Genomic DNA, 12,739 nt, shown 5'->3' on the forward strand with positions numbered 1-12,739 from the left:
AGATTTAACCGTTATTCCTTACTGCTACAACGATATTAGAGACAGAAAAATAAAAGCGTGGGCTGATTAGGTAGGTAGGAAAATGGTATGTCGTATATTTGACGAAAATATATGAAAGTGGCATGTCGTATATTTGAGGAAAATACATCAATTTTTCTCTGATAATGTCATATTGGTCAATAGTTAAATAATATTTTTGAGTGATTGCTTTTATTTAATGAAAGATATTGTAGAAGTAACATTTATCTTACAAATATCTACACCTACGTGTACACATGCCCACGTGTACACAACTATGAAAACACACACCAACACTCAGGTAGAAACGTTTATATGTCCACACCTACAGGCACAACCACACATCCACATACATGCACATACATGTTCACACCTAAATACAAACATACAAACACTCACGTGGACAAGGTGATTTATATGCGTCAACATATAGACACATTCATATACATACATACATACATCATACAGAACATCTGCATACACAAGTCACAAGGCACATGTACACTTATACAAAAACGCCCACATAAGTATAAATACGTATAACTCCCACATACACACACCAGTACGCACACGCACACATGCACGCATGCACACGCACACACATGCACACACACACACGCGCGCGCGCGTACACATTCATATGTAATCCTCCCTTGCAGCTGCGTTCGAATTCATATATATACATACAAATATATGTGTGTATGTGTGTGTGAATGTGTGTGTGTATGTATGCATTTATATATATATATATATATATATATATATAATATATATATATATATATATATACATGCATGTATACATATGCATAAATCTATATATGTCTGTATATATAATTATATGTATCTATGTGTATACACATACACGCACACACACATATATGATATTCTAACGCGGTTGACCTTGACACAAATAATTTTGCTCTTTACCTTGCTACTGAACGAATGCTTGGTTCTTCAACATTATCAACACCCTCACCATCATCATTATCAACGCAGTCGTCTTCATCATCGCTGCCACCGTTAACATAGCTATAACATTGTTTTATATCACTCGCAAATTACTATACTTATGTTACAAAAATACCAGATTAGATTTTGGTAAATATGAGTGCTAGAAAATTGGCGGGGTTTACAGAAAAAATTCTTACAAATGATTATATTGAGTTGAAATTTTGACACAACGCCAACAATCTCGGGAAGGGGGCTAGTCGATTACATCGACCTCAGTAGTAAACTGGTATGTATTTTATCCACCCCGAAAGAACGTAAAGCAAAGTTGACCCCGGCGGTGTTTGGAGTCAGTATATAAAGACGAACGAAATACGTCTATGAATTTTGTCCGCCGTGCTAACGATTCTGCCATCTCACCACTCTGGTAGATATGATACCAGCAGAAACATCTAGTTTTGGTTTCTATGGAATTCTTCCAGCGAAGAGTTTTGTACAAAATTCAATACTTTATTTTATCTGTCGTTTTTGCTGATTCACTAATTTCTGGGGACATAAACAAACCAATACCGGTTTGTCTATCTTCTCGTAAAATAAACACAGGGACAAAGACATATACATGCATAGATACATGCATACATTTACACACAGACACACACACACACACACACACACACACACATATATATATATATATCAACTAATCAATATAAGGGTAGCAAAAAATTCAAGAAAAATTTTTCGCCACCAGCGGTCTAGTGAGAAAGAGAAATAGTCACAGATTATATATATATAATTTCAACAATATTAAGGAATGGCCCTGATAGGCCATTCGACCCACTAGAAAAAGCAGCCAACTCAAACCGCTAAATAGTTGTAATTCTGAAACCAAGGGAGAAATAAAAACATTTACCCTTATCGGTAAATGTTTTTATTTCTCCCTTGGTTTCAGAATTACAACTATTTAGCGGTTTGAGTTTGGCTGCTTTTTCTAGTGGGTCGAATGGCCTATCAGGGCCATTCCTTAATATTGTTGAATATATATATATACATACACATACATATATACATACATGCATAAACATGTATATGGCCCAGGGCTATTGTACAAGACACTTGTCCAAGATGCCGCGCAGTGTGACTAAACCCAAGACCGCATGTTTAGGAGACATGCTTCTTAACTACACAGCCACGCCTGAGTCACCGAAATAACTGAAATAGCAGTTAAGTGTTCTTGACATCACAATCAAGTATCCTATCTTTAAAAACATAAATGAAATAAAAATCGAGGAAGAATTGAATAAATCATTCCGATTTACAAAGGTTAAACACCTGAGATTGTCAAATATTGAATGCCTTTGATAATAAATGGAATAACATACAACGAAATAATAAACGGCAGCATCTACAAAACTTCATGCTTCAGCAGTAACCCTACAATTGCGCCCTCGAGATTTTCCCACAGCAGTTTTAGAATTCAGGGATGTAAGAAACCGTTGTAGGCGCTGATGATTCTGTCATCTTTATTGTTGGTGGCATTGTCGTTGTTGATGCTGCTACTTCTCCTGTTGATGATGATGATGATGATATTGTTGTCATTGCATTTGAGTGTTTTGTTGATTTTGTAGTTGTTGTTGCTGTTAGCGTTATTGCTGTTGTTTTATTCTTGATCTTGTTCTTCTTGTTATTACTGTTCATGCTGTTCTTGTGGCTATTGTTGTTGCTGCTATTCATAATTCCACCGTTATTGAGATTTTATTGATGTTGATAATGTTACACTTGTTGTTGGTGTTTTTGTTGCTGTTGTTATTGTTGTTGTTATTGCAGTTGTGCTGCTGTCGTTGTTGACATGGTTGATATTCTTGTTTTTGAATATCATCGTCGTGTTGTTATTGTTGTTGATTATGTGTTGTTTCTGACGTGTTTGTGGGTATAGTTGTAGCCAAATGTATCTCGATATATCAAACATGAAATCATAACCAATCATACCTTTTCACTCGCATTGTCTATCTTGGACTTTAACAGTCAATGTGTTGCTACCTCAAATTTACAAATTTGAGGTACTATATCCTGTTTTTCCTAATAGTCCCAACGAACACTTGGTGGCCTCTCGTCAGGTGGTCTACATGTTATTAGTGACGTGGTTGTTCAGCCCTGATCCGGGGTTGATCCGATGAAGAAAAGAGAACGCAATATGTTGAATATAAAAGTAACTTCAGGTTTCTATCGTGGTTAAATTTTGACGGCATAGCGATCGTCAGGCTGGTTTCATTAAGACTGTATTTTTGCTATCACATACATTACCTACAGCACAATTGACAACACTACGTTCCCATCTCTTCTTACAGTTTGAGGAAGAGAACGATCAAGAGAGATCCCAAAAGTAACAAGCAGAGCAATGCTTTATTGTCAAAATCACTGAATTGAAAAACCTCGAAAATCCGTATTTCTTTTGGGCCTTATGAGGTCAGTAACAGAAAGTCCTACCAGACAAAATACGACAAGCAAAAATTCTATCCTAACATTCGTCTTCTTGCATCTATATTTGAAATCAATATGACGGAGGAATTGTGTAATATACATATACAGAGAGAGAAAGAGAGAGAGAGAGAGAGAGAGATATATATATATATATATATGTATATATATATGGATGTAGGTATGTATGTATGCATACATATATACATACAAATGTATGTGTATATATATATATATATATATATATATATATATACACGCACATACACACAAATACACACCCAAACATAGATGCACACACATATATATATATATATATATATATATATATATATATATATATATATATATATATAAATATATATATATAGATGAAATTTCAGAAAAATCAAAAGACCAAGACAGATGTATAAACAACAAACAGGTATATTAGTTTGATGCTCGGGAAAGTGAGAAAGTCTTTTACGTTTCGAGCGTAAACTCTTCAACAGAAAGGAACACGATGAAATAAACAGAGAGAGAATAAAGATAAAACAGTTGTGGAGTTAGCGGCCAATCATAGTGGCACACACACAAACACATACACACACACACACACACACACACACACAACACACACACACACACACACACACACATACCTATGTATATGGTTCAAATTTTACAAAAAAAAAAGCAAGAAAAAAACAATGACAGTGACAGGTGAGAGAATAAGAAACATGGTGTATTATTCTAGGCACAAGTCGAGCAGTTGCTTCAGTTAGCATTTCCTGAGAATACAGGCTAACAACGTCCGTTTAAGTAGGCGTTTTCCTTGCAGAAAATTAGTTCCACATAAAACTGAAATTCCGAGTAGACTATATAAGCTGCGGAGTGCAATATATTAGGGACAATAATAGTATTACATTTGTTCCTCCATTACGATTGTTTCAACAATACATGGTTGGATATAAATGACTATGTAAAGCTACAGTATGATATACGTCGTATTTTCCAATATTATACAATTATTTATACTCATGATACGTATGAATCATAAATTGATGAGGCGAGAGTAACGGATGAGAAATGCAATACAGACATCTCTAATCTTGGGCTTACTTCATCTCCTCTCTCTCTCTCTCTCTCTCTCTCTCTCTACATATATATATATATATATATATATATATATATATATATACAGGGAGAGAGAGATAGTTATAGACTTACAAGTATGTATGTACGTTTGCGTGTAGTGAGTTTTCAGTTCTCTATGGGAAATGTCTCAATATATGTTTATTATGCCCCCATATATCTCATATACATATATTACTTCTTGTTTCAGTCACTGGACTTCGGCCATCTTGGGGCACAGCCTTGAAGGTTTCAGTCGAACAAATTGATACTAGAACCTGTACTCACGTATATAAGTATGTGTACATATGCATGTGTATATATGTACACACGCATACACATATACATATATGTGTGTGTGTGCATGTGTATGAGTTTAGATGTACATGTATATGTATATATATATATATATATACATGCATATATATATATATGTATGTATATACATGTATATATATATACACACACACATATATATATACATACATACATATATATTTATTTGTATATTGGGTTGTCCGGAAAGTTCGTGCCGATTTATAGTAGCTTATATTTCGACTCATTTTAGAACATGGTTGAGTCCATAAAATAGGATTTGCCTACACCTCTATTTAAAGCACTGTTTAAGCTATCTTTTCGTGGAAGAAGGTCTATATTCCTATAACCTGTGTTAATTCTGTTACCCTTTAAAATGAAAGATAAGCAAGTTTATTTTCGGCACTTGATGCTTTGCGAACCAGACAAAAATTGCTGCAGCTCAGCTGGGATGTGTTACCGCACCCTCCATATTCACCAGATATTGCTCCTTCAGATTTCCACTTATTCAGGTCTGCAGAATAGTGTTAATGGTACAAATTTCAATTCCTTTAATGACATAAAAAGATACCCTGATGAATTGTTTGCCATGAAAGCACTTCAATTCTAGGAAGAAGGTATTTTCAAGTTCAAGGAAAGATAGAGACGCAATGTGCAACGAAATGATTCATATTTGGTTGATTAAAAATGTAATGGCAAGTATTTATTGACCATTTTCTTTCCTTTAAAATTCGGCACGAACTTTCCGAACAACCCAATATATACATACATATATATTTATTTATACATATACATTCATACATATATATATATATATATATATGTAAAATAAAGAAAGAAGTACTGAGATGGGGAGAGAATGTCAATGAGAAACCAACAGACATAGTGAGAGAAAGGTGTTGTTGCTACACGTACTATTTAAGTTACTGTAGAATGAGGTAAAGACCAGTACCAGAACGAGTAAGGTATAAGGGTAAATTAGATGAGTGTAATCTACAGGTAACAAGAATCGTCAAATTGTTTTGTAAGGAATCCTGCAAATATGGAAGCGAAGATGAAAATAACATCTTTTATTCTTTTCAGTCATTTATCTGTAGCCATACTGGAGCACCACCTTGAAATGCTTCAGCGGAACAAATCGAACCCAGGATATATGTTTAAAGCGTGATACTTATTCTATCAGGCTCTTTTGTTGAACTGCTACGTTACGGGAAGTAAATACAGCAATACTGATTGTCAAGCGGTGGGGGGGGGATACAAACACAGATACAAAGACACACACACACACACACACACACACATTATATATATATATATATATATATATATATATATATACTTATTTATATATATATATATATTTATATATATGTATTTATGTTTGAATATATGTATATATACGTGTATATATGTATTTATGTATGAATATATGAATATGTGAATATATATGTATATATAATTTTTATTGTATATATGCATATATATATATATATATATATATGCATATATATATGTATATATATTTATATGCATATATATATGTATGTATATATATATATATATATATATAATATATATATATATATATATATATATATATATATGTATTATATATGAATATGCATATATATATTTATATATAATGTATATGTGTATATATATGTATGTATATGTATATATATATATATGTATATATATATTGTGTATATATGCCTGTATATGTATATATGTGTATATACACACCACACATATATATATATATATATATATATATATATATATAGACGAGCTTTTTTCAGTTTACGTCTACCAAATCCACTCACAAGGCTTTTTTCGGCCCGAGGCTATAGTAGAAGACACTTGTTCAAGGGACCGCACATTGGGATTGAAACCGGAGCTATGTAGCTGGCAAGCAAGCTGCTTACCACACAGCCTAGCCTCGCTTGTGACTTATATTTATAGATGGAGAACAGAAAACGAAGATTGTTTCATGAGTAAGACGTTGCACGGTAGTGAAAGTCAATAGTTTCACCACGCACTTTCAAGAAACTGATCTACAGCAAACAAACTTTCAAATGCTATAAGCAGTTATAGTGCTTATCAGCTGTTAAGCGGGTTCAGGTAACCGCACCAGTAACTATGTATAAAACGTGTTACTCGATTTGAAAATTATGGTGTTTAAACAGCAATCTTTTGGCAATCCCTTTCGTATATTAAACTTCTAATCAAATTTCGCAAAAATACAGTTAATTCATTAATTAAAAATTGCGTTTTCGTTTGGAGGAAGTAGGCCGGTGAGATTGAAGCGCTTAATCTTCCTCGTGATTTCAAATCTCATATATCATCACCCGCTGTTTCATTGATTCTATTAAGCGCAACTGACCCTTTGAGCAAAAACATGTGTTTCACATTTGTCATTTCTGTTACAGGTTGATAACAGAAGTATTTTGTGTCCGAATGAAAAAAATCATGATGATGATATGATGATGACGATGATGACGATAATAATGATACCAATGTTTGTATGATAATAGTATGTTAGTAGTAATAGTAGTAGTAGTAGTAGTAGTAATTAGTTTTAGTAGTAGTAGTGGTAGTAGTAGTAGTAATTAGTTGTAGTAGTACCAGTGGTAGTAGTACTACTACAACTACTACAACTACTACCACTAGTAGTAGTAGTAGTAGTAGTAGTAGTATAGTAGTAGTAACTTCAATCAGCAAGAGTTGTGTTAATCGCAGTACTGAACAAAAACAGGCGTGCTAACAATGGTGAATAGATAACAAAATACAGATTGTAAATAGCCGAGATTACAACAACAACAACAACAGTAGTAGTAGTAGTAGTAGTGGGTAGCAGTGGTGGTGGTGGTGGTGATGATTGTGGTGGTGGTGGTGGTGGGTGGTGGTGATACTAGTGGAAGTGCCGGTGGTGGTGGTGGTGGTGGTGATGGTATCATTCTTGTGAATTTATCAACTGTAGTCAAAATTGACGCGAACGATATTGCAATATAACTTGGCAAATATTTATGAAGAGCAGTGGCAGCAGCACCAGCAGCAGCAGCAACAGTATCTATGATAATAACAGTAGATGTGACAGTGACGGCGGTATTAGTTTCTTAATTCTTCTAGCAGTAACTCCTACCCCTACCCCGTAACTGCTAAAGTAGTCTTGTTAGCTGCTCTTTACATTACAAAATCAAATTTTCCAGGCAATACAGACCTGCCTATCGCTTCAGCAAAAACAACAACAGAACCTATTGTCCATGGTTTGCACCTAATTGTGCAATGGAGGATCAGAGATTTTCTAAGTCTAAATCACAGCATCATACACAAAAGTAAAAGTTCACGTTTTATCCTCTCACCCTTACCTCTCCTTTAAGAAAACAGAACATGATAATAATAATAATAATAATAATAATAATAATAATAATAATAATAATAATAATAATAATAATAATAATAATTAATTCTTTCTACTATAGGCATGAGGCCTGAAACTTTGGAGGAGGGGTTAAGTCGATTACATCGACACCGGTACTCAACTGGTACTTAATAATATCGACCCCGAAAAGATGAAAGGCAAGGTCGATCTCGGCGGAATTTGAACTCAGAACGTAAAGACGGACGAAATGCTGCTAAGCATTTCGCCCGGCGTGCTAACGATTCTGCCAGCATAATAATAATAATAATAATAATAATAATAATAATAAACCTTTCTACTATAGGCATAAGGGTTGAAATTTCGCGGGGAAGGAGCTAGTCGATTACTTCGACTCAACCGGGCTCAACAGGGCTCAACCGGGATTTTTTTTTTTTTGTCGAGCCCGAGAGGATGAAAGACAAAGTCGACCTCCGCGGAATTTGAACTCAGAATGAAAAGATTGGTGAAATTCCGCTAAGCATTTTGTCCGGCGTGCTAATATTCGAACTTCATACTTTTCTTCCATGTTTCTTTCGATGAAGTTATGTTTAATTTGCAAAACTATGAAACTGCATAAAATTTCTGGACAGTCGACTGAATGATAGAAAAATCTTATGACATACTTACTTCTAGCCTCCAATGACGCTTTTATAAGATGCTCGGTGAAATCCTCGATAGTGTCATAAACTTTTATATTCCAAACTTCTGTGTTATAGTAGGAATTCCAATTTTTAAATATGCCTTCTAAGGTGAAATAACAACGCGACATCCCTTTCGAATCGTCTTCATATTGTTCATACATCAAACCAATTTTCGTCCAATTAAAATGCAAACACATTCTCAAGAAAAACTCGCCGGCTTTATAAAACGTTCCATGAACTCGTGTCAACAGCCCGTAGTTAGTCTTATTTCTGAAAGCATTTACCATTGCCCCAGCACTCAACACAGGAATTCCCCAGTAAGGGGAAAATCTGGCAATTGGTGCAATACTGTACTCACAAACGGGCCCAATGAATACATGGGCCAATTTACGCATGTCAATGGCGGCCAAGGGAGCCAAAATGTCGGAACATTGAGAATCATTATAGTAAAGTTCAATCCTATAATTTGGTAGCAGATTGTATCGATATTTGACAGATTCTACGGCATACTCCAGTGCTGGACGCGTCCTCGAAATAGAATAAGAATACCAATTGTTCTCTGGCAAAATAACCGATATCCTCAAGATTTTTTCCGTGTTATTATTATCATTATTATCGTTGTTATTTTTGCTTTTGTTGAGATTAATATTACTTAAATTATTATTGTTATTATTATTATTATTATTGTTATTATTAACTTCTAATCCGTTTAAGAAACAAAGAGTATGAAACAAGGTAAAAAAAAATAAACACAAAGGTTTCATAATTAAATAAATATTCCGCTTCTTCGGCTGAAATGAAATGATCATTTCGGGTTTAGAAATAGAACAACCACAGTAACATTTACAAACGATTCTAGTTTCCTTTCTGTTTTCTTTGTTTGTTTTTTTTTTTCGTTTCTTCTTTGTTTTGGATATAATCCTAGTTATGTGCTTCACTCGGTTGGGTACTCATTATTCAAAAATCTATAAAAATATCAAGTAACTACAATCAGTTACCGATTTTGAAGAATTTCCTTATGGAACGGGGTGAAGTATGGTGGAGAATGTTTAGAAATTAAATTTACACATACATGCATGTATACAGAAAACACGTATAAGCTTAGGTTTGCTGGATCTATCTCAACCTATCTTTCATATTTCACAAACAAACACACACACACACACACATATATAAATATGAGTGGGTGTATAAGGAAGTGAGAGGAGGTGTAGAATTAACTTCTTAGAGATATATTAATTTCGATGTATAATATAGAATGGAATATAAACATGTATATGTGTATGTATATATGTATGTATAAATATATAGAGAGCGAGCGAAAGAGAGAAAGAGAGAGAGATGGGGAAGAAGGAGAGAGAGAGGGAAGGAGAGAGGGGGGAGATAGAGAGTTAGCAAGAGAGAGAAGGGTGTGAAAATAGGTGTTTAGAACTTAGCCGTTGTGTATTTGGATGTTTACACCCTACGTACTCAAAGTGGAGAAATTAATTTATTTATAGTTTAGCAAAGCGATTTATCTAAAGTGTGACAAAGGAACTACCAATAACATATATTTGTGTAAATATTTGTACGTGTGTAAAAACATGTATGGATTCGTATCTAATTATACAAGTCCCTTTTTGTCTTCCTCGAAAGCTAATACCTGCATTCAGTTAGATATATTTTTTATAATAACCAGGTATATTTCTGCCTACGACTCGTGGGGCTGTTTGTGCACTTGTAAAACATTTTACTCAAAAACATGAAACTATATTAGCATGCTTACAATACCCTACAAAATACGATCACACGCACACACATTCACACACAAACAGACATGCATGCATACATACACACATAGGCACACACAGGTGCGCGCATTCGAGTCAATAAACGAAGAAGAAACAAAAACACGTGAAAGTAATCAGAATAACAAAATAAATGTGCAATGATACCACGTCACCGTAACAAACGTAAACAATATCTGTATGTGAATGTATACATATATAAATATATATAAATACGTATATATGTGTGCGTGTGTGTGTGAGTGTGTCTTTGGAATGTATATGTGTGTATAAATAAAGCTACTGGCCTTGAGTTTAGTTACCAGTGAAGATTTGATACTGTGTCAGATCGGAAAAAAGCAAACACTTTACGGAACTTTCTAAGTGAGTAACACGAGGCCAGCCAGCGGAGCGTGGAGCAGCCGGCATGCACAGTAATAAACCATAATAGACAACATGCCACCACAGCTACTAGTACGGGCTGTACCAGTCACTACAGTAATAACAACAATAATAGCAGCAGCGATGTTTGCAGTTTCCAGTAATTATCCCCTTCATCAAAGAGAATGAAATTAGTCCAACTAATTATCCATCGTCAACTTGAATGAAAGAAAATACTTCCATTTCTCTGCCGCCTGTTGCTGTGTCTTCCAACTTGCACCTTGCTTCATTTGTCTCTCACTCAAGCTTCTCACTCAATCTCTCTCTCTCTCTCTTACTTTAACTGTTTGTACACACACCCACTTCAATACTCATTCACTCTATCTCTGTCTCTTCCTCACACAGACACACACACATATATATATATATATATAGTCTCTTTCCCTCTTTCTCACACGCACACAGGCGTGTATTCTTTGTAGCACACGCACACGCTCTTGTTCTCTCTCTCTCTATTCCCATCCCTCGGTCCCTCCTCTCTTCTTCCCAATTATCTATCTTCCTCTCCTTCCTCCCCTTCACTCTCGCCTCTCTCTCTCTCTCTCTCTATCCCTCCCCTTCTCTCTCTCTCTCATTTAATATCTGCCACTCTGTTCCGCTATCTTACCCCCTTATCTGTATAACTTTCAACTTACACACGAACGTATAACCACATATACACACATAAACACACCGCCGCACGCGCGCGCACTCATTTACGAAGACCATCACTCAAACTCATACGCAAACACAAACATAAAATATTCACACACACGCACGCACGCACACACACACACACACACACACACACACACACACAAGCATATACAAACACGCACGATAATCACTCGCAAAGAAACACGCAACAGGCTAAATTGCACGCACGCAAATACGCACCTTACAGCATAACATAAACACACACACACACACACACATACACACAATCAAACACGAATCGCATGCACACAATCTCTCATACACACATGCACGCATACATATAAATATACTCAATTCCACACATAATGTTTCTGCTGTTTCGTTTTATTATCTTGTTTGTTTACAATCCAACTATCTTTAGCCTGTCCATGCCTCCATCAAACAACTCCACCCCGGTCGATCTCATTCGAGATATGAGAGAGAGAGAGAGAGAGAGAGAGAGAGAGAGGGGGGAGAAAGAGATAGAAAACAGGGGAAGAGAAAGGGGGGCAGAGGCAGAGAAGGTGGGGTAGAAATGGGGAAGAAAGAAAAGGAAAAGGCGAGAGTGGGAAGGGGAGAGAGAAAAAGCGAAAACGAGAAAAGGGAGAGGTTAAAATGGAGAGGGGAGGTAGAGAGAGGGTGAATGTGGAAGGGGGGGGGGGAAGGGATGACAAGGGGAGAGGGTGGCAAGGGGGAGATGGGTAGCAAGGGGGAGATGGTTAGCAAGTGGAGGGTTGACAAGGGGAGGGGTGGCTAGGGGAGCATGAGTGAATGAGGGAGAGTGAAAGGAGAAGGGGAAGGGGAGCAGTAGAGGATGGGCAGAGGAGGGGACAGGGGTAGAAGTAGAGGAGGGCTGGGGATAGAAGGGAGACAAGGAAGGAGGGAGAGGCAGAGGAAGAGAGAGGTGAAGGGAAAGAGAGA

The 12,739-nt window shown here is 35.8% G+C and overlaps 1 protein-coding gene across 2 annotated transcripts in view; it reads right to left on the reverse strand.

Moving 5' to 3' along the window:
- Nucleotides 1–12,739, reverse strand: part of LOC115214911 (atrial natriuretic peptide receptor 1) — a 795,859-nt gene that overhangs the window by 671,761 nt on the left and 111,359 nt on the right. The window contains exon 1 of one of the 2 annotated variants that reach the window (XM_029783970.2): nucleotides 8,923–11,411. The exons of the other annotated variant lie outside the window; for it this stretch is intronic. Coding sequence (XP_029639830.2) covers nucleotides 8,923–9,745 — 823 coding nt within the window. The 5' untranslated portion in view covers nucleotides 9,746–11,411. Of the gene's footprint in view, nucleotides 1–8,922; nucleotides 11,412–12,739 lie in introns of those variants that run through there. 2 annotated transcript variants of the gene reach the window in all.

This window comes from Octopus sinensis, linkage group LG8 (assembly GCF_006345805.1).
Source record: "Octopus sinensis linkage group LG8, ASM634580v1, whole genome shotgun sequence".
NCBI classification, from domain to species: Eukaryota; Metazoa; Mollusca; class Cephalopoda; order Octopoda; family Octopodidae; genus Octopus; species Octopus sinensis.